Source organism: Pelecanus crispus, chromosome 5 (genome assembly GCF_030463565.1).
Source record: "Pelecanus crispus isolate bPelCri1 chromosome 5, bPelCri1.pri, whole genome shotgun sequence".
In the NCBI taxonomy this organism is placed as follows: Eukaryota; Metazoa; Chordata; class Aves; order Pelecaniformes; family Pelecanidae; genus Pelecanus; species Pelecanus crispus.
The window spans coordinates 61,940,706-61,961,888 of NC_134647.1; the positions used below are offsets into that span (position 1 = coordinate 61,940,706).

Genomic DNA, 21,183 nt, shown 5'->3' on the forward strand with positions numbered 1-21,183 from the left:
TTGGTAATGCAGAGTCAGACGATCCTTTTGCCTTTTAATGTGCTGGTGTTAACGTCATTCTTACACGACACATTCCCTGCCAATATTCCCTGCGCTATACGTGGCCAGCTCAGTCACCCAGCACCCTATGAGCTACAGAGGCTCCTCAGTGAGCAGAAATCCCATGTATGCGTATACAGTTCAGAGGTTCTTCGTGCTACTTATTGTAAATGGAGACTCAAAGCTATACACAAATATGACAAGATTCTTGCGAGCATGCCAAGCTGCTAGCAGGGCATATTTAAGCCCCTGGTCCCTCCTGTTAGCGATGAGGGAGCCACATGTTTTTTGCTGTTTTGGCTGGATGCAAGGTGAGGAAGGCACCGCCGGCAGTAGGCTGCTCCGGGCTGTCTCTAACAGGAGTTTTACATGCAGAGCTTCCGTGCACTGCTGAAGACATCCCCAAAACAGCACATGTGTGAGCTGGAGGAACACGGCTTTGCTGGCCTGTGGAGGCTCAAGGGGCTCATGAAAATGTTGGCCTCCAGCCACCCAAGGCAGCAAGGGCAGGGCCATCCTGCCCTCCCCTGCCGCTTGGTGGGGAGCTCTGCAGCGCTTTCACACAGCCCTGGGCGTGCACAGGTGTGCACAGATGTGCACAGGTGTGCACAGGCGTGCGGCTCTGGCACCAGCACCCGTGCCCATGCCAGCCACATGCAGTGTCACGTCCGCCGGCTGCAGCTCCAGACCAAAACCAGACAGTCTCTGCTGGGACAATAAGAGGTAGGAGAAGAGGGGCACCAGAGCAAACCTCGGGGAGAGCATTGAGTGCTCAGGCATTTTACAGAGTATTGTAAACTTCTTTTATGCTTGTATTCCTTAAAAGCATTTGGAATGTTTCCTTAAAAAGGTGTGGGTGGTCAGCGAATAGATATGCAATCCAACCACTCACATTTCCAGGGAGCCTCCTGTTGCTTTAGGAACATTTTGCAAGACCACGTCTGAAATCCCGGACAACCTTTTAAACGATTTCACGACCACTCAGCAGGAAGGAGACTCCTATAGTTCATTTTCTGTATTTCAGAAGATCTGAATTCCCTGCCACGTGCCAAATAAATGTCGTTTCGCTGTGCCACGTTCTGCCTCGCACACCAAGGCTGAGGCGCTGACAAGCTGCTGTGAGGAGGTGATAAATCCTTCTCTCAAAGTGAAGAATCCTCCCAGTGACCAATTTAGAGAGACTATAAATCAGTCTGGCAGACGATGAAGGCTTGTTCTTACCTGATGTGTTTTTTATTATTGAATGGGAGGGAAAATGAAATTGGGTTATTCTGTCATACAGAAAAGATTTCATGTTCTTGGTACCCATCTCTGCTGTGCAATATATAAATCCTCCTCGGTGTAGTGTCTCTTCATTAGGAGTGATCCCAAGACATTTTACACTATTCAGTCAGGCTGTCTAAGGGATCATTTTATCTATCTTAACTGCAATCAGCTCCAGGGATGAAATGCTCCAAATATTCAACAAGAGAATGATTTTGAATAATAATTGAAGCATATTCCATCCTGCAAAAATCACCTGCTTTGTATTTCAGTTCTTACAGGAATCCAAGTGTATGCTTTTATGCCTGTGAAAATATGAGGCAAGTTTAAAATTGTGATTTATCGGCCAGAGTATTCCAGGCAGCCACAAGTATTTGTAGTCAACTAAGAGGGTGAATTTCAGATTTGCAGTTTTGCTCCAGTTCTGCTGTTTGCAATCTTGAAGGCTGATGTGTGCCATGGTCATCGCTTTGGTTCTTTTATCGCAATTACAATTTCTCTCAAAATAATCTTCTGATGCTTTGAGGAAAGCAGGTCTTTATATCCACTGATTCCCCATTCATGGCTCTCAGGCAGGAGACCAGCTCATCAGGGACCAGCGTTTGCTCTTGAACGTCACTGGCCAGCGTGGGTCTCCACTGGCTCTCCAGGAGGGAGCTGTGTCCCCCCTGGACCGAGCCGAATGTGTGGCTTTGCCCGCTCCGGCTGTTGTTTAAGATGAGGTTGACCTTCTCCAGCAGACAGACGTGGTGGCCCCCTCCCTCCCCATCCCACAGGTGGGGAAAAGAGCTTGTGTAGTCTCTGAAGAAGATGTTCGTCTCCGGTTCTGGGAGGGCTGCAGGGGGCTGTGCTTGGTAAATGTTGGCAGCTACGTACCCCAGCAGATTCCCATCAGACACCTGAGGTTTGTAGTCACTGATCTGCTCAGGGGCCATGACAGTGGCAGGTGCCACGCTCCTCGGGTGCTCCCTGTCCTCGGGTACCTCTCTGCTGGGCTTCCTTTTGGTGGTCACATTCTTGTACTCCTCATGTGCTGGCACCTCCTCTATCTCTGTAACTGTGGGGTCACTAGTGTCCAAGAATGGCTCAGGGAAACTGTTACTTGTGAAATCGCTCTTTTCCTGGAAAAGAAAATTTACCAACAGGAGAGAGATCATTAGGGCATCCCATGAAAGCAATGAAGCAATGACTTCTTGTCTTCATCTCATCTTCCTTCCCACCTCTCCCATCCAACCCCTCCTGTGAAATAGACCCCAGCAAGGTGGACAAGAGAAGACAGGGGAGCAGCTGTGTATGTCTCCATGCTTCGCCATGCACTTCAAGGGCAGCTTGAGTCAACTGTGGCCATTAGATAAAGTGTATATTGAGGCAAGGTTTAAAGACGTCAGCTAAGCTGGGCTCCCATGCACCTTGCAAATGCCTGGGAAATGATTCCTGATCAGTTCCTGGTCCCACAGAGCTTAATTCTCTTCCCATCCATGTTTCTCACAGCTCCGGAGTGAGCTTTAGTCTAAGGGGAGACAAGTGTTGTGACAGGACAAGGAGTAATGGATTTAAACTAAAGGAGGGTAGATTTAGACTGGATGTAAGGAAGAAATTTTTTACAATGAGGGTGGTGAAACACTGGAACAGGTTGCCCAGAGTGGTGGTAGATGCCTCATCCCTGGAAATGTTCAAGGTCAGGTTGGACGGGGCTCTGAGCACCCTGATCTGGTTAAATCTGTCCCTGCTCACTGCAGGGGGGTTGGGCTAAATGACCTCTAAAGGTGCCTTCCAACCCAAAGCATTCTATGATTCTGTGATTCTAAGTGAAGAAAAGCTGGGAGATAATGGTGCGATTACCTGGAGTGACTTTACCACATTGCTGTTTTCCATGCGGGGAAAGTCTTCAAACAGCCATTTTGGCAAGAGCAACACAACGATGGCATTAATTCTTTACCAAAAAGAAAAAATAAAACCTCAAATTTAGTCCATTTTATTAGTCATTTGTTCATGCAGGATGAAATTGTCCCCTGGCAGAAGGGTAACACACAAAGTGTACCCATCCTTCATGGACAGCTTGGAAGCCCCAGGTTTACCCTGTATGGGGGGGTTCTCCCATTTGAACTCTAGCTCTTCATCTTTCAACCTTATTCCTCTTGGTTTGATTCTGGAAGCTAAATTATGCTAGTTAAATCCCTTGTGTAAAACTTGTCCGTATGTGAAAATGTTGCTAAACTCGGGGGTGAGGGGAGAACCAAATTATGTGTATGAACCAGAGGAGGCATGTGTGTCCTGAACTGATGAAATCAAATACACAGCAGTAATGAAAGCTGATTTTCCTACAGCCAAAGCTGCTGCAGAAATGAAAGTCATTCACAAGAGATTTTAATTTCACTGAGCTTTGCTGACATTCTGGTGCATTGCTGTGTTCCTGGGAAAATACACAGTCCCTGTTGTTGCTGAAATGCTTGTGTTTCACAATTACATCAAGAGTGGAAGAATTAGGCTGGATTCAGGAGCTGGAAGAGGCAGCCCCTTGACATCCTCGAGCCTCAGGTCTCCTCTCCCCTATTTCTTTGTTTGTCAGGAAGGCCCAGCCCGTAGCTCTGCACCACAGAGGTCATCCATTCCCATGGATTTGTGCTGGGTACAGCAGTACCTGGACTCCTGGACATCCCTATTCCAGTTAAATGGCAAACTGGGACAGAAGGAGTGTTGGTTTGTGAGGGTGCCTAGCGAACAGCAGTCAGTGTAAAAACCAGCATTAAGATTCTCCCCATTGAGTTGTTCCACTGTTGCACTCTCCAACCTCTGCCTGTCCCTTGGGGTCCAGGCACAAGGGGCTTCCTCATCCCCTCCTCAGTCAAAACTGGGAGTAACAAGTCCTAGGATAAAACTTAACTACAGGGGCTATTTTTTTCCTCTCTTTTTCTACCCCTTATATCTGTGTAATAATATATTGCATGTCCCTAAGCCTGGCATTGACAAAGGAGTGATTTTTACTTTTTTTGTTGGTTTCTACCTTACTGTAGAGAGCATAGATGTCTTTTCATATAGCAATATGATTAATGGGAGAAGTCATCCTTAGTAAGAGCAGGTTTCTGTAGTTAATTTTAAAATATTCTGGAAGAAAGGCAGGAGTTGGAAATAAGGAAAAAATAGTGAAGAAAGCAATACCTTTTTCTGGCTGATTTTTTAAACATCAGAATTACAAAAACAACCAAAAATATGACCATGCTGATGCCCAGTCCCAGGAAAACTCCAATGTCGTCATCTGAAAAAGGATAGAGAGGAAAAAGGTTAAGCGGGTGGCCCTGCTCCAGCGCCCCATCTGCCACCTCCTTTGTTGATATAAAGGGCAGATCTTTCACAAAGCAGCCTTCAGCATTTCACTTGCCCTTTTTCTTCTTGGTTAAGAAGCAAAGCCATAACAAAAGCAAAACCAAAACTGCTGTCCCATCTGCGTTGTCCTGTGACCAGACCATTGCCTCCCAGTCAAAATGCATGGGAGGGTTCAGCCAAGTAATTCAAAGAAGTATGGTCACTGTGTTTAACCATTTCCTATGCAACCTTACCTTCCAGAAATGCTGAAGTGAATTCTTCAGCTTATGTTGGTTTTGCTTTTGGTTTAAGTACTGCAACAATCATAACATAATCTTTACCAGAAGATGTGCAAACCAGAAGCATAACCAAAGTTAGAAAAATGGATCGGAAATGTTTAAATGAGTCTTGGGTTCAAACTGCAAGGTTGAAACAGTCTGTCGCTGTTATGCTATATGTTAACATCTTACATTTTCCTTGTTTTCTTATCTCCTACTTGTTGTAATGTACATTATATTATAAGTCTCATAAGAAAGCAAAACTTAAGGCATGCATTATACGGGTGCTATTGAGCCGTGAGAGCACTGCAGCCTTTCCTGCCATGCAGTCCATGTCTCCATCAAATGAAAAGTTGCTTTTCTGGCCCTGACCTCTCCATAGTGTAAGGGAGCTTTCGCTTCACCATCACCGGATGCTGCAGGTGCTGCTTGGGCTAAAACTTCCACTTCTGGTCAAGGAGAAAGTCTGGCTTACCAAGTCTGAGCTACTATCTTCTTACCATGGGAGATCTCTCTGTAGGTGCTACTCAGGAGCTGGTCCTCTGAAGGAACTTAAACAGAGAGAGGAAAGAAATGTCCATAACTGCATTTAGAGGACAGTGGGTGGCATAGAAATTATGGCTTGTTTTTATTTTGTTAAAATTATTTAGAAATAATGGTATAATGAGAAAAATAAAGCCCACTAAAGTAATTAGTAACTCCAGCTCTGGCTGAACTCTACACAATCTCCTATTTCTCAGAGATCCAATTAAACGAGATGTTGATGAACACATAACACCACTTACAAAACATCTTTCATGCACATCGCTTCCCTCAGTATCTGAAACAAGAATTTAGTCTTCCTGAGGAATTGTACATCATTTTTCATGAGCACCTACAGATTATTTCCCAAAGTGTCTGAACCCTATGGGACTGAATTTTCTGACAATATCTGATTGTGTGATGGGCTGTGTGGTGAGGGAACATCTGCAGCTAAAAAGCCTGCCATGGCAAGAAGTGTGTTTTTGCTAAAATAAGAAGCAAGCTTTCTTCCTAGCCAAATTCAGCAATTCCCTTGGGATGCCTTCTCCTTAACAAATACGTGGCACCACTGTTGCTACAGAAAAGGGGTAAGGGTCCAGGCCAAGGGCAATCCCACCACTGGGCTGTGTGTTGCACTGAACCTGGAGCCTGGACCAGAACCGCAGCTCTGTGGTCAGAACAAGCCACGCACCGCATCTCCCCAGGGTCACCTCCCTGCACGGGGACTGGGGCAATCACCCTGGGCCAGGCATGAGCAGCACAGCCAGAGAGGGAAGGAACCACCGTGCCCTGCAGGCAGACCTCAGCTGGACTGATCTGCTGGGGTCGGGGCCACCCTGCAAGAAAAAGGGGCTCTGCTGGGACATGCGTAGCATGCACGCTTGCCCTCACAACAATGTGCCCTGCCAGAGCATCCTGGGCAGAGCACACAGGGCAAAGGCACGCTGGGGTGGCAAGGGAGTGCTGCAGCAAGGACAAGGAAGGTAGTCAGTCCCCTTTCACCGCGAGCAGGATGAGAATCATCATCTTGGACTGCAGCAGTTAAAGCACAGGTCACGAAAGAACAACTGCTCTAGCAGCAAGGCTGAGGACCACCTGGGTAGGTTGCCTTTTCCTGGAAATTAAGAGCAGTTTCAGCAAACATCTGTCAGGAATGGAAGCAATACAGCTGCTCTTGCCTTGGGATCAGGTAATTGTCCTTTCCAGCCCTGCTCCCTATGATTTTGCTACATCTTTCAATGGCAGTGAGCATTGCTGATGATGTGGTTGTGGGTCCACATTGTATTTGAAGGAAGGGAAATGCCCCCAGAGCAGCTGGCAACAAAAAGGGCCCCTTTTGCAGAGTCATCTGTGCAAGCACAGCTCACACTGACAGCAGGATTTTCCCAAGACAGCAAACTGCCAATACTGGGAACTTTGGGAAGGGCATACTCGCAAGTGCACCTTCAGAAGTACAAGGATCCAGGTGCTTTATGAAACCCCTCATTTGCATGTGTGAAAACTCCTCCATACCCTTCAGTTGGCTGACTGCTTTAGGAAAAATCTGCCCCCCATGTTTGCCCCTCTGTCCCCAAGAGCTGGCTGTCCCGGCAAGACAGGGATGAGAAGCCACCTCCTCCACAGAGTGGGGCCATCAGCTCGCTCAAGCCAAACATTGGGGCAGCAGAGGGCTGAACGCATTTAAGCAGAGGATCAGCATTAATAAGAATAGCAACTAGCATCCTCATCTGCAATCACAGAGCTTCAACTGGCCGAGACAAGGTTATCCAGCATAACGTATCCTATGTGTATATATAATATATACATATATCCTAAAAAACATGGGCCACTTGATTTCAGCCAGTGATTTCTGCAACAGAGCTAGTAACTGATCAATTGATACTGGTTCAGATGAAAATGAGTGAAAACCTTTTGGAATTCACAGCCTTTAATGAATGAAACTGCAGTGGTCAAAGGATGGAGTATATCTGAACCTGGTGGAGCAAGCCCTGTTCCACTTCTGTTTTGTACTTGCTTTGCAAGGACCAATGCAAATGAAAGGCCAAATGCAATTTCTTCCTATCCAAAGGGAAAAAAAAAAATCCCAGAAAAGGTACTGTCTCTGATTTTGTGCATTTGAAGCATATGCGTCTCCTAGCAGAGCTCCTGGAGCTCAAGTATTTCAGTTCCCTAAGCACAGTGTGTTTGCAGTACAAGTCCAGTCAGCTGAAGTGCGCTGCAGACACCGCAAAGCATCTCAAATATATGGGAATGTGGAAGGAAAGTGATGGAGCACATTATTCTGCAGCCTGGAATTCAGCAGTTTTGGGGGGCAGGTGTCACTGGCACATGGAACTTGTATAAATTAAAAAAAAAATAATATGATTACAGTAATGCCTGAGATGGGCTCAATCTGAATAAGGAAGATGAAGAATGAGGTTCAATCTGTGGGTTCAAGTTGGAGACTTTATTGTGGGTGTCAGCTGTGGGTTGTGCTGGTGCTTTGGAAGCAAACCTTGTCACAGACACGAGCTTCACTGCTGTCTCATGTTGGTACTTCTCCACATGAACTCCCAAGTTTTGTTAAAGGAGTCTATGCAGCCACTAAGGATGAAGTCTCTATTTTTAAGGACTTAACACATTTCTAAGCCATTTGCTAGAGCAAAGGTTAGAGCATCCTCCTTTTGACACCCAGCTCTTCCCCCTTCCATGCAGACGGAGACGTGCTGCTGACGTTTAAGCCCATTTGAGGATCAGGACTCTGGAAATTCATGTGGCTAGAGCTGGAGGTGCCCATACCCCGACCTGCCCAGAGCTGAAGGCTGTCAGTGTGTCCGTGAGGATAACACCTAATAGCCAGGGCTAACATCCATGAACAGCCTGATGAACCAGTCAGGAATATTTGTTTCCATTTCTTGGGAAAAAATGGAGTAACTGACCTTCTCAAAGCCACGAGGGGTGCTAACCAGAAACACAGAGCCAGTTTGTCATAGAGAAAGTATCTGAGCAGCTTCAAATAACCCACCTAAAATTGCATCACAGCATGGGATGGTGAACTGATGACATCCTCAGGTGTTACCACTGCCTGCAGCTACAGCTAGCTCTGTCAGGGCACTAACAGGTCTTAATGGCCCTGACCAGCCTCACCTGGGACCTCCACCCACACCCCTGCCCAGGGGGCTATTTAAGCTCAGCCCTGGGCCACTCAGCCCTTGCCTGGGCTATGCTGGAGGAGCTCTGAAGGTCCAAACCCTGACCAATGGGCTGACTTCATGACTTGACCTCAGCCCTGCCTTGTCTCCATGAACCTGCCCAGCCACCACTGGACACTGTGTGCAGCATCCATAAATGCAGATGTTTTATCTGTGGTGTCCATGGAGCAGGTATGGTGGTGCTGGTAGATGTCCTCAGTGCTCAGATGTTGAACTGTGCATGCATTATCCTGGTTCACCTGGATGAGGATCAGCAGCAGGATGGAACAGCTTGGGAAGCTCAGTATGCCCAGCTCTTGAGGACAGCCAAAGCCAATGCACACAGTGCTGGAGATGATGACAGTCCTTAATTTCCTTTCTAAATTGGCCCATACTCTTATCTAAAAGAGTTTCTAGAACTGAAACCTGCCTGCTTCCCACTCCAGGTAAGAAAAGGCAGGCTGCAGCTTGGCCAGTGGGTCTCTGTAAGTTGTTTTTTATGTTTTGGTTGATCTATAACATTTTATTGTCAAATGTGCAAAGTGGCAACCTCATCTTTTCTACCACAAAAAGGGAGAACAACTCCATTGGTGTATATTGTGAAGTAAGATGTGGTTCTCACATGCATTAGATCTGTGCACAGGAGTAAAGATCAGCTAGAGAAGGTGGTCATACAGACGCATTGACAAAAATATCTTTTCATGTCCTGCAGCCAAGAGGTTTTCATCTAGAGCCCTGCTTTCCTCTGGTCAATGGGAGGGCTTTACATCTTGTTTCTAAAACTAAGTAATTCTGCAAAACTGGCAGATTGTGGGAACATCAAGAATGAAACAGCAAGTTGAGCTCTGCAGCTCCATTGCAGCAAGCAGTAAATTCTCCACCTAACTGGGCTTACCTTGGCTGGAGCTTGGTTTGCCGATTCCATCGGGGTAGACTGCGTACACTGACACATTGATGCGACCTCCTGCTGCTGCCTCTTCTGGAAAGAAGCAAAATTTGCCTTTAAAAAGTATTTGTAAGCTGCTGTGAAAGCTCTGGGCTTGTTACTGAGTGGTAAAAGTAGATGGAGGTGTGGGGGGGGAGACCCCAGCTCTGAGCCTGCTGCATGCCTTCCCTCCCCCAGGAAAAGCCACTGCATGAGCTGTTCCCAAAAACACACATGGAAGAGCAAAAGCATGGTCAAGTAACTGGCCAAGAAGTGCCCAAAACCCAATAAACACCAGGCATTTGCAGGTCAACCAGGGGATTAGGCCCAGCCAGCATGGGTTCATGAAAGGTAGGTCCTGCTTGACCAACCTGATTTCCTTCTATGACTTGGTGACCTGCCTAATGGATGAGGGAAAGGCTGTGGATGTCATCTACCTGGACTTTAGTAAAGCTTTTGACGCTGTCTCCCACAGTATTCTCCTAAGGAAGCTGGCGGCTCATGGCCTAGGCAGGTGTACTGGGTAAAAAAACTGGCTGTATGCCCAAGCCCAGAGAGTTGTGGTGAATGGAATTAAATCCAGTCGATGGCTGGTCACAAGTGGTTTTCCTCAGGGCTCAGTTTTGGGGCCAGTCTTGTTTAATATCTTTATCAATGATCTGGATGAGGGGATTGAGCGCACCCTCAGTAAGTTTGCAGATGACACCAAGTTGGGTGGGAGTGTCGATCTGCTCGAGGGTAGGATGGCCCTGCAGAGGGTCCTGGACAGGCTGGATTGATGGGCCAAGGCCAGTTGTATGAGTTTCAACAAGGTCAAGTGCCAGGTCCTGCACTTCGGTCACAACAACCCCATGCAACGCTACAGGCTTGGGGAAGAGCAGCTGGAAAGCTGCCTGGCTGAAAAGGACCTGGGGGTGTTGGCTGACAGCCAGCTGAACATGAGCCAGCAGTGTGCGCAGGTGGCCAAGAAGGCCAAGAGCATCCTGGCTTGTATCAGGAATAGTGTGGCCAGCAGGAGCAGGGAAGTGATTGTCCCCCTGTACTCGGCACTGGTGGATCTGCACCTTGAATATTGTGTCCAGTTTTGAGCCCCTCACTAGAAGAAGGACATTGAGTTGCTGGAGCATGTCCGGAGAAGGGCAACAAAGCTGGTGAAGGGTCTGGAGCACAGGTCTTATGAGGAGCAGCTGAGGGAACTGGGATTATTTAGTCTGGAGAAGAAGAGGCTGAGGGGAGACCTTATCGCTCTCTACAACTACCTGAAAGGAGGTTGTAGTGAGGTGGGTGTTGGTCTCTTCTCCCAAGTAGTTAGTGATAGGATGAGAGAAAATGGCCTCAAGTCGTGTCAGGGGAGGTTTAGATTGGATATTAGCAAAAATTTCTTCATGGAAAGAGTGGTCAAGCATTGGAACAGGCTGCCCAGAGAGGTGGCGGAGTCACCATTCCTGGAGGTGTTAAAAAAACGGGTAGATGTGGCACTTTGGGACATGGTCTAGTAGGCATGGTGGTGTTGGGTTGATGATTGGACTGATGATCTTAGAGGTCCTTTCCAACCTTAATGATTCCTAGTTTTACTTTTATTAAAAAATAATCCAGCCACCAAGCCAGGAAACATGAAATTAATTATTACTCTACCCTTAATTGTTTTAGTGGTGGACTTGGTAGTGTTAGGTTAATGCTTGAACTGGATGATCCTAAGGGTCTTTTCCAACCCAAACGATTCTATCGTTAATGTGGGAAGCAGAAACAGAGTGGGTGAAACTTAGCCTTTATAATATATTTTGGCTTTATAATATCCTGATAAACTGCACCAATTAGCAAAAGGACTCCTGGAATATCTTACCTTGGATGTACGTGTGTGTTTCCTGGTATGCGACTTTCTTCCAAAAATACTGCTCTTCCTGGCTATACTGGGCAGTGGAAACCCACTCCACTATGAACCAGAGTGGGGACCTCCTGCTGTGGCGGGGGGGCTGCCAGGCCACCAAGACCCCACTCTGGTTCTCAGGCTTGACCTCCATGGCTGCTGGTGCTGGGAATTCTGTGGAGAGAGATGGCAAGGGGGCTGTCACCTGAACCTCATCTCTGAAGAGCAGGAGACTTGGAAGGGTCAGCTAAACCCAGGCAAAATACGGCTTTTCTGAAAGTATTTAAGGACTGAAGAGGCAACAAGAAATTCTAGAATGCAGTGGTTTTATACATATAAAATAAATCTGTATTAATAGAAAACAAATATGTTTTTATATATATATCTGTGCTCACGCACACGTATCACAAAAGCACTTTCAGCTTCGTCATGTCTCATCTGAAATGCTTTACCTGTCATTTCTTACAAGAAAGGCGCATGATTCTGATAAGTATGAGAGATTAGAGAATTTTTTCCACCTTGTTTCTTTTTAGTCATATATTTGTCCTCAACTTGAATGGGACTTTCCCCTCCCATTGCTCATTAAAAGAGAGATTTTTTCAAAAATAGGAAAGTGTGGTTGTGGGGAAAACCACAACCTGTGGCACAGAGAACCTAAGGTGGCCCAGAAAGCATTTTTCTTCCCTTTCTGTTTACCCTGGGTCGCAGCTGGGGCTGTCTCCCTGGCAAAGGCAGCAGGAGCTATTTTGGGGAGCACGGAGTAGAGGAGCACCCCTGTGCCAAGCCAACACAGGCAGGACAAACTTATTTTTAAACTTGTTGTTGCAGCCTTCAAAGTCCAAGGGCTGCAGTATGTGGCTGCAGAGCATCTCCATCTCCGGGGGATGCTGCCCTTGTCTGGAGGACTTTGTGTTCCCTTGGCGGAGTGGACAGAGCTCCGCTGGGGCTTTTCCCTTGCTTTAGCAAAAGCTAGTATTTTTCCCCTGCAATCCTGATAAAATCCGATCTCTGTTAAGGCTGCAGTTGGTGTGTGCAAGATCCTACCTTCCTGGCTGCCGGTGCCCTGGCTGAGGGTGATGATGGCAGGGCTGGAAGCCCCCCTGGAGTTGTGAGCGGTGACGTGGAGGGTGCGGGCTCCCGGGGGCACCAGGATGCTGCATGCTGTGCTGGAGGTATTGCAGAGGAGGAGTATTCCTCTGGGGCTCTCGGCGGCAACAGTGTAGCCCAGGATCCTCCCACGGGCATCCTGGGGTGACAGGGGCTGCAAATGGTGAGACAGACAGCCCTTTGGGGTCCGACACTGAGCAGCCCCAGTGCAGGACAGATGTCCCCTCACCTGAGTGGCACGTGGATGGATTTTGCCCCAATGACACATTAAGGTCTCATCCTCACCCCAACTCTTTGGTCTAAAGTGCTCTTTAGGAAGGGCATCGCCTTCAACTGCCTCTTGGCAGGTGCTCTCCTCGGGGAGGAGCAGAGCATGCGAAAATTTCACAGGAGCTGCCAAAAAATACCTTACCTTGATCAAGACCGTCACCTCGCGGCTGCCGTTTGGGAACGCTGGGCCCAGGCGCCGCCAGACGTCGGGTGCTGCGGCAGGGGCTGTGGGAGGAAGCGTGGGATGTCGGCGTAAGCCCCCAAAGGGGAACCAGCCGGGGCTCCCACCCATGCGCAGCCTTTGCAGAAAGCCCCGCTTGGCTGGCAGCTCCACGCGCGGCAGTGGGCTGGTCCCCACGCAGCCAGCGGCAGCACGGAAGTCTGGCAGCAGGCTTGCTGCTGCATGGCTCTGCTGCCGCGGAGAGGAAACGGCCCAGACTGCAAACAGCAGCGAGCACTGGTTTTTAGGACAAGCAAGTCCCCAGCTTCCTCACTGTGACCAGAATGTAAGCCAGGGCATCACTGCTCGGGCGTCTCAGCCCGCTGCTGGCCGAGATAACTGAGCCGGCTGTGCCTGAGTTCATCCCACTGTTAGTAACCAGGATGCAAAGGGGGAAAGCTGACCTGAGAAGACAGGTATTTGTGGCTGGTGGGACACCTCACCTGATGTGGCTTTTCCACCTAGGGCAAGAGGTGCTCACTGCTGCCAGGGAGCAAGCAAGCCAGCTACCAAAGACAGATAAGCGCATCCCATCCCTCTTTCTGGTTGGAACACCATGTGCCCGCGAAGCCCCCCTGGTTTCTCTCTGGCTCTCACTATGCTGCAGCAGCCTCAGGAGTCTGCCAAAATCACTGTCACCCGCAATGTGCCACAGGGCTGGGAGCATGTGAGAAGGGCATGAGAGGAGCTGCCAGCTTGTAACAGTGCTCAGCCCTCAGCTGCAGCTTGGGGATGGCAGTGGTGCCTCTCGGGCCACAGCATCGTGACTGATGTCTGCCAACAGTGGTCTCCAGCGGTGCAGGGACATGCAGGCTCCGGAGTCACATGCACGTCACGCACGTGCCAGGTGCGCATTATGCACGCGCATATTGCTGGCTAACTTGAGCTGCCCAGCAGCCGGAGCTTTGGCCAGGTCCCCGCAGAGCATCTCAAGGAGCCGATGGGGTGCTTGGGAAAACACAGCAAGAGCAGCACCAAGGCTGAGCTTACCTGCCTCGGGCGTGGTGTAGAGAAAGGGGGTGCTCCAGGCGCTCCAGGGGCTGTTGGCAGGGCTGAGCCGGCACCTGACCTGAAACACGTACTGGGTGTTACTCTGCAGGTCATGCCGTGAGCGGGGCCCGTGCTGCGCCGTGCCATCCCACACCTCCACCTGCAAAGGAAGCAGGGTGCTGAGGGGGAGCAGGACCCAGCTGGCCCCCCGCCACTGCCGGCCCCCAATGCAGAGCGGGAACACGCGGCGGTCGCTGCCTTCCTCGTCTGCACGGATGGGAATGGTCACAGTCCTCCCCGAGCACACAGGGCTGGCTAACCCTTGGGGCAGAGCCTGCCCTGGGGGACTGCCTGCGAGGGGGTCCCCATCGCTCCTCCCGTGGTGCTTCGGCATGTGCTTTTGAGACTGATGCTGTTGCAAGATGCGGTGCACGCGCAGTCTGCTCTGCTAAGGGCAAGCTGGGGGGTGTGCAGCAAGAGCCCCCAGTCAGGCGCCGCACGGGGTTTCTGGCACCACGGCAATTTCGGGGGCTCCAGAGGGCGCTGGGATCCAGCTTCAGCCCCTGCCAGCACCTGGGGAGGTTTCCAAAAGGGACCCGGGTGGAGCTGCCCCCGGGGCAGTTGTGTCTGTGAGTGTGCAGGGGCGACCGACGAAGTGTGCGTGCACTGAGCATCCCTAGAGGCTGTTTTGCCTTGTCCTTACAGAGCTGGATAACATTTGGAAATATTTTGAATTTTGCCCTTTTCCTTAAAAAGCAGAGCTAACCTTGCCTGAAAGTCTGCCTGCCCTCTCAGAGGGCATCAGGTGTCCTGCCCCACCAAAAGTAGGGGGCTGTCCATAGCTGAGGTGTGTGCCCCCCACTGGCACCGAAGCAAAAGGGTGGGTTTTGAATGACCCTCAAATGCTGCCATTGCCCGTAGGGGTCTCCAGCAGGTCTAGGACTGGCACGTCTCCTAAAGGGGGGCAGCTCACACAGGGTCCCCCCTCCCACAGGTCTGCATGGGGGGAGGTTTTGGGGGGTCCCGGGCTGTCTCACATGCCATGCTGAGGTGCCTGTGGCTTTGTGTCGCTCCTCACAGTGCACGTTGTCCAGCAGTGTCTGCTTCCTCCAGTGGATGGTGGTGGTGGGAGGTGATGTCTCTGTTGTCTCAGCGCTGGCAACCAGGGGCAGAGCAGGCACCACTGCGGGGAGAGCCAGGAAAGGGGGCTGGCACGCCATGGGCGGCTGCTCTCACGCATGTGAGCAACACCACTCGTGCGTGTCCCTAAGGTGACATCTCGGGGTGGTGCATATGGCATTGCATGGCCCCAACACATGGTGCAGCTCATGGATGGATGGATGGACGGACAGACATACCGAGCTCCTGCAGGTCAAGGCGCTGTGGGGCTGAGCAAGCAGTGCCCAGCGCGTTGCTGGCCTGCACCCACGCTGAGTAGCAGCTCCCGTTGCGCAGTGCACTCAGCGGCACTGGTGAGCCCGCGGGGAAGACCTGCTCCTCCTCAGCATCTTCATCCTCAGCATCCTCCGCTGCCGCCATCCCCACACTGGGAAGCAGAAGGCAGCCCTGGTCAGAGCCCATCCCAGCATCACCCACCCACTGGAAAGGTAATCCCGTCTCTCAAGGGGTCACAACTTGTGACTGGGGCACAGTCATCTCCAAAACTGGAGTTTGTCACTCCTGAAGTGAACTAGAAAGTAATTGCCTTTGGTTCTTGACATTTCTGTAGGGCATTTGCATTTTCGTTATAGGAAGGGAACTTGCTCAGTTCTTTCTGGCTGCATATTTCAAAGTTTGAACCCAAGCAAATTTAGGCAGGCAGTTAATCGGTTCTCTTCACAAAGCCTACGTACGATGGGATTTAATGTGTTTACTTTAATAATTGAGTCAGATTAACTTTGAAAGCCTGCCAGTCTTGTGTCACGGGGACTTCGGTGTCAGATGTGGCAGAAAGCATCACGGGCCAGGTAGGAAGGGCTGTGGCATGCTGCGCAGCAGCCAGCACGCCTGCTTCTGGTTCAAGCTTTTGTATCCTGCTAGAGTTTCAGTTTCGGGGTTTGGGCAGCGTTAGGCTGCACCCTCTGCATGCCCTTTAGCTTAGAGAGAGTCAATGCATCTGCAAAAAAAATGCGTGGCTGTAATGCGTTGCAACATGATGCTATGTTTGCTGGGCCACTTCTAGCAGTGAGCGCGTAAGGTCCAACCTGCAGAATGAAACCTGCAGTTTAACACGTGATTTGCAAGCAGGAGACGTGAGCTTTAGAAAGCATAACTAGGGCACGGCACCCGCTCCCAGCCGCCAGCAGCAGAGCAGTCCTGGTGTCACCCGGGTTTGCGGCCACCACGCCCCGACCGCATGCCCTGCGCTGGCTCTGCCGGTTACCACGCTCCCCCCCAGCCCCATCCGGCTCGGCGCATCGCCCGCCCCACAGTCCCACGTCCCGCGGGGCCTTACCTGCGCAGGTGGAGTGCATAGTGGGTGTGCAGGTGGGTTGGCCGCCCCGCGTCCCACGTGCACGCCAGGCACTCCGAGTGCTCGTGGATGGTGCAGGTCAGGTTGCCGGGAGGGTCCGGAGGGTCTGCGGAGGCAAGGTCAGGCAGAGCGCATGGGCACCCCCCCCAAGCAGCGCAAAGCCCAGGCTGCTGCAACCCTCCCCGACCGCCTTGGTGCTGGCGGCTTAACAAAAATCACCGAAACCCCATAGCCGTGGCGGGGTACTCACAGCCAGCCAGGACGTGGGTGCCGCACACCAGCTGCTGCCTTTCGCTGGCGGGGCAGTGGGCGAAGCAGGCGACGGTCCCGAAGGGCATCCGGAAGTCGCGCAGCTGGAGCTGGACGGCACTGTTGTTGAGGGGGTGCAGGGGACCCTCAGTGAGGCTGTAGTTGAGGAGGATGAGGAACTTGGCCCAGGGGCAGCCGAGGGTGGAGAGGCAGTTGATGGAGATGTTGGAGCCCATCCGCACCACCGGCGCGGGCTCGATCCAGACGTGCCCCGAGCACCTGATGTTTGCAACACCTGTGCCAACACCCACCAGGTCAGGGCAGCCCCAGGTGGGTGTCCCACGGAAGGAGATGATGCCCGCGGGCTGCACAGCTCTGTACGGGTGGCTGCTTTGGTGGCATGTGGGCAGCACCATGGCAGGACCGCACGGCAGGGGGCTGCCGGTGCCCCCCGGCCCCCTCGGTCCCCCCGGGGACAGGGATAAACCCCCCTGCCTTCAGCAGTGACGCAGCACCTGCTGACTCATCCCCTCAGATTGGAAACAGCTAGTTTCACCAATTTTAGGTTTTGCTCTAATGCTTAAATGACTGCAGGGAAATAACCCATAGTCTCAAGAGCTCTGATCCCCCGAGATTAGGGCAGCAGCCCCTGCGCAGAGGCGTGCATTGCCCTTCGCTATCAGATGAGGGCTCTGCATCAGCCTCGGCAAATCCGGCTCACAGCCAGTATCGGGCTCGATCTGGCCTTCCTGGAAAGGGTGCAGCTGCGCTCCGGCTTCATGTGTGCAGGGGCCGGATCACACTGCTTGTCACAGCTGCTGAAATGCCAGTGTGCTTCAACGGGGCTGGATACGGCCCCTGTCCAAGGATGCAAGCAGGGAGGAGAGGGTGCCACGGGGTGTGGGAGCCCCCTGCAACGCTAATGAAGTGCTCCCCCCACAATCCATAGCTGTAGTCCTACAATTTTCCTACTCCTACTCCAATTCCCCAGCAGGGCCAGGGCATTTGCTCCGGTGGTCAGTGAGGGTGATGCCGCGGTGGCCGAGCCACACCGTGCCGAGCTGTGCTACGCGGCCGCTTACCTCTGCACAGGCAGCAGAGCAGGATGTGGAGCGCCAAAGCCTCGCCGGACCCCACCATGGCCTGGGCTGCAGCTGCTGCCCGTGCGTGGCATAGGCTGGGGGGAGGAAAGGTGTGAGTTGTCCCACCAGCCTCATTGCTGCCCGACACGGTCGGGTCTGCCCTCATCCTGGGATGCTCAGGGACCACCCCGGCGGTGGCAATGGGGATGCATGGTGAGGGTTTTGTTGGGCATTTGGGGTCAGGTCAGATCACACCAGCAGTGGGAGCACAGGGGGACAAGCCCACGGGCACACAGGACTCAGCATTTCGGGTAACAGGCACCCCGTTGGCAGAACCCAGTGTCCAGCCCTGGTGAGCAGCCCTGAGGCCACTTTCCCCAAGCTTCCACCTCCAGTGACATTTCTCTTAGTTTTCATCTCTGCGAAATTTCTCTGATCCTTTCCTTATACAGACACATATTTTCATGCAGTTTTTGGTAACCCACAGGCTGGACAGCCTCACCTCCACCCCCAGGCAGGTGGTGGAGCAAACCCTCCTGGAAACCATCTCCCAGCACATGTAGGAGGACCAGGAGCAGACAGTGTGGATTTAAAAAAAAGAAACCATGTCTGAGCTGCCCGAGAGCCTTCCTCGAAGAGAACTCGCGTGGGGGGTGAAGGGAGTGCAGGGGATGCGGCTTGTCTTCATCCTGTCCCTCTGCTCAGTCCTAGGGAGGCACATCTGGAGCACTGGGTCCAGGGCTGGGCTTCCCAGGACAGAAGAGACATGGATGGACTGGAGTGAGTCCAAGCAAAGGCTGCAAAGACGCCTGAGGGTCTGGAGCACCTGAGATGCGAGGAAGGGCTGGGAGAGCTGGGGCTGTTCAGCCTGGGGAGGAGAGGGCTCAGGGGGGTCTGATGTCTGATGGGGGGGTAGAGATGAGGGACCCAGACTCTTCTCAGCACTGCCCAGGGACAGGACAGGAGGCAATGGGCTCACATTGAAAATCAGGAAATTCCAGTTAAACATAATAAAAAGCACTTTAAGAGTGACCATGCATGGGACCAGTTGCCCTGCAGTCTCCATCCCTGGAGATGCTCAGACCTGACCAGACACAGTTTCGTGGGACAGAAACTTCCCCTGTTTCAGTAACATCTTTCCCACCCCCTTTCTGTGGTGGGTCCTGCCCAAGCCGAGCAATGGCTATTCCTGCCAGCGTTCCCCCCCTCCCCCTGAAACTGTCACAGAATCCCAGGGAAGGGCTTCCCGCTCCCTCCAAGGAGCCACACTTGTGTCCACATCCCATGGTCTTACCTGAATTTTTCCCTGTTCACTTCACCTTCCTCCCCAGCCTCTTTGGATTCACCCCCCTCCAGGCCAAACCCCCCGTCCAGAGGGGAAGCCCAGCCTCGCCAGCCCCACAGGGCTCGGGGTATGGGGTGCAAGTACGGGGTGCAGGGCTGGCACAGCCTTGCAGCAGCCAGGGCACAGACCAGCGGGGTGCAAGGAAACGCAGCTCCTTGGGGGGGCGATCGCTCTTTTCCAAGAGAAACATCCACCTGGGAGCAGCTTGCGTGGCACAGCCGAGCCCCCCTGAAGGCTGGGGCGATGCTGCGGTGGGCGCGGGGCTGGGTGCTGGGCAGACCGTTACCATAGCCTTACACCCCATTCACGCGCATGGTGCTGAAAACTGAGCAAAGCCCCACACCTCCACCGTTTTCTTTTTAAGCCAACAATAATTAAAATAACCCTATACAAAATCTGACGTTAGAAATGGTGAGTTTTCCCTTGAGGGACATGCTGAACCAGAGTCCACTGTAAAAGCTTCAAAATGATGTTGTTCAGCCCAAACCAGGCTACTAGCTACAGCTAATGCTTTTGTATTTCTCCTGCTGTGTGAGCTGACCTCGTTTAAGAGCTGTTCAAGTATTCATAATGAGTGAGTCAAATTTCAAGTGCCCTCCTATTACCTGACCCACTAAGAGAACTTGAAGGCCTCCCAACTGCCTGCAAACGTTCTGCAAGTTAGAACAAAGGTGGTGGTGGTGGGGGGAACAACCTCGTGGTCTATGAAAAGAGCTGAAAATACAATAAATCTGCCCGGCTGCCAGCTCCAAGATTGCAGGCTCTGCCTCCTCCGGGGATCACTCACATTCGCATTTTTAGTCCAATTTACAGGCATTTGAAAACTCCAAAGCCAGAAGGAACAAGACCATTCCCGTTGTCAGGAGGCACTGGTCTTTGATGTCATCTCTATTAAAAAGTCTCCTTGTACATTAATGCTAAAGAAATGCGAAGCAGATGAAGAAGAAGGAAAAAGCTGTCCCAGTTGTGCAAGCCCAAACCATGCGAAATCTTTACTGGCAACGTGTGTCAGAAAGTGGCTAACGCACATAAGCAGCAGCGGAGAAACACGAGCTGGGATTTTTTGGCTTTAAATCTGGGTGGTAGCGGGCTGGAAGCTGGGCAGAGCTGGGGGGTCCTTACCTTGCCAGTCCTCAGGACATGTGCTGCCGGGCCCCTCTGCCGGCTGCTGTGGCCGGGGCTGCAAGCGTAGTGAGAAGCATCAGCAACTGTCAGCAAGCCTGACCTAGATAGCTGCGCCGAGAAAAACTGAGAGTTTCCAGTCTGAGTCAGTCCATGGGAAAACCCAGCACCCCTTAAAGGAACAGCCTCGGGGGGGGGGGGGGGTGTTGTCTTTTTAGTCTTTAAGTTGTTAAAGAATTTGGTGTCACCCTGGCAAATTCAAGTCCATGCCAAATGGATTTTTTATATTCGTGTGGCTTCGTGCGAGGCGACACGAACCTGGCGGAGGGGTCCGGGGGAGCTGGGCTGAGCTCCATCAGCAAAAGAACATTTTTCTACTAACCCCAGAAGCCTACAGTGAAAAACTCCTTAAGGACTGAGGTTGTTTTCCGCGGCACAGAGTGTCACCCCCTCTGCTTGTGCCGGTCCCCAGCTTATCCAGGGATGCTATGGGCTGCAGACCCCCGGGGCGGGGGGCAGAAGGGGCTGAGGCTCCAGGGCTCTCCATCCCGCCGGCTCCCACCGCAGCTCCCAAACCCCCCCGCTGCAGAGCCCGTGGCTTCCTTTTTCATGTCGGTTGAAGAGTTAACCTCAATAACAGTGTTAACCTCATTAGACACTGCAACCACAGGAAATACCGCACCAGTCGCCTGCCTCTGCCCTCCCAAGAAAATGTTAAGGAACATAATTTCCAACCCCCCTGGGACAAGGCAGACTGTTCCTCTGCCAGCAAGCCCCCGCTGCTCTGGGTTTTGACTGGTCCGTGGGGGTTTTTGTGAAAATGAAGGGTGGGTGAAAGCAAGAGTGTCAGCCTTGGGGGGAAGCCTTGCTGCATGCTGGAAGTATAACGTGTGGTTATAGTAACATATATAATGCATCTGTACGTATAGTTACACACACCGCGAGCAAGATCAGGAGG

General features: G+C 51.7%; 1 protein-coding gene across 1 annotated transcript; it reads right to left on the reverse strand.

The window, feature by feature from the left end:
- Positions 1-1,802: 1,802 nt before the first annotated feature.
- IL23R (interleukin 23 receptor) lies at positions 1,803-17,816 on the reverse strand. Its single transcript, XM_075711528.1, has 14 exons — positions 17,759-17,816; positions 16,678-16,971; positions 16,410-16,533; positions 15,313-15,500; positions 14,992-15,137; positions 13,955-14,114; positions 12,887-12,969; positions 12,412-12,628; positions 11,344-11,541; positions 9,471-9,554; positions 5,384-5,434; positions 4,462-4,558; positions 3,145-3,235; positions 1,803-2,423 (listed from the first exon to the last, which is right to left on the reverse strand). Exons 1-14 carry the CDS (start codon positions 17,814-17,816, stop codon positions 1,803-1,805), a joined length of 2,412 nt encoding a protein of 803 aa, XP_075567643.1.
- Positions 17,817-21,183: the final 3,367 nt, after the last annotated feature.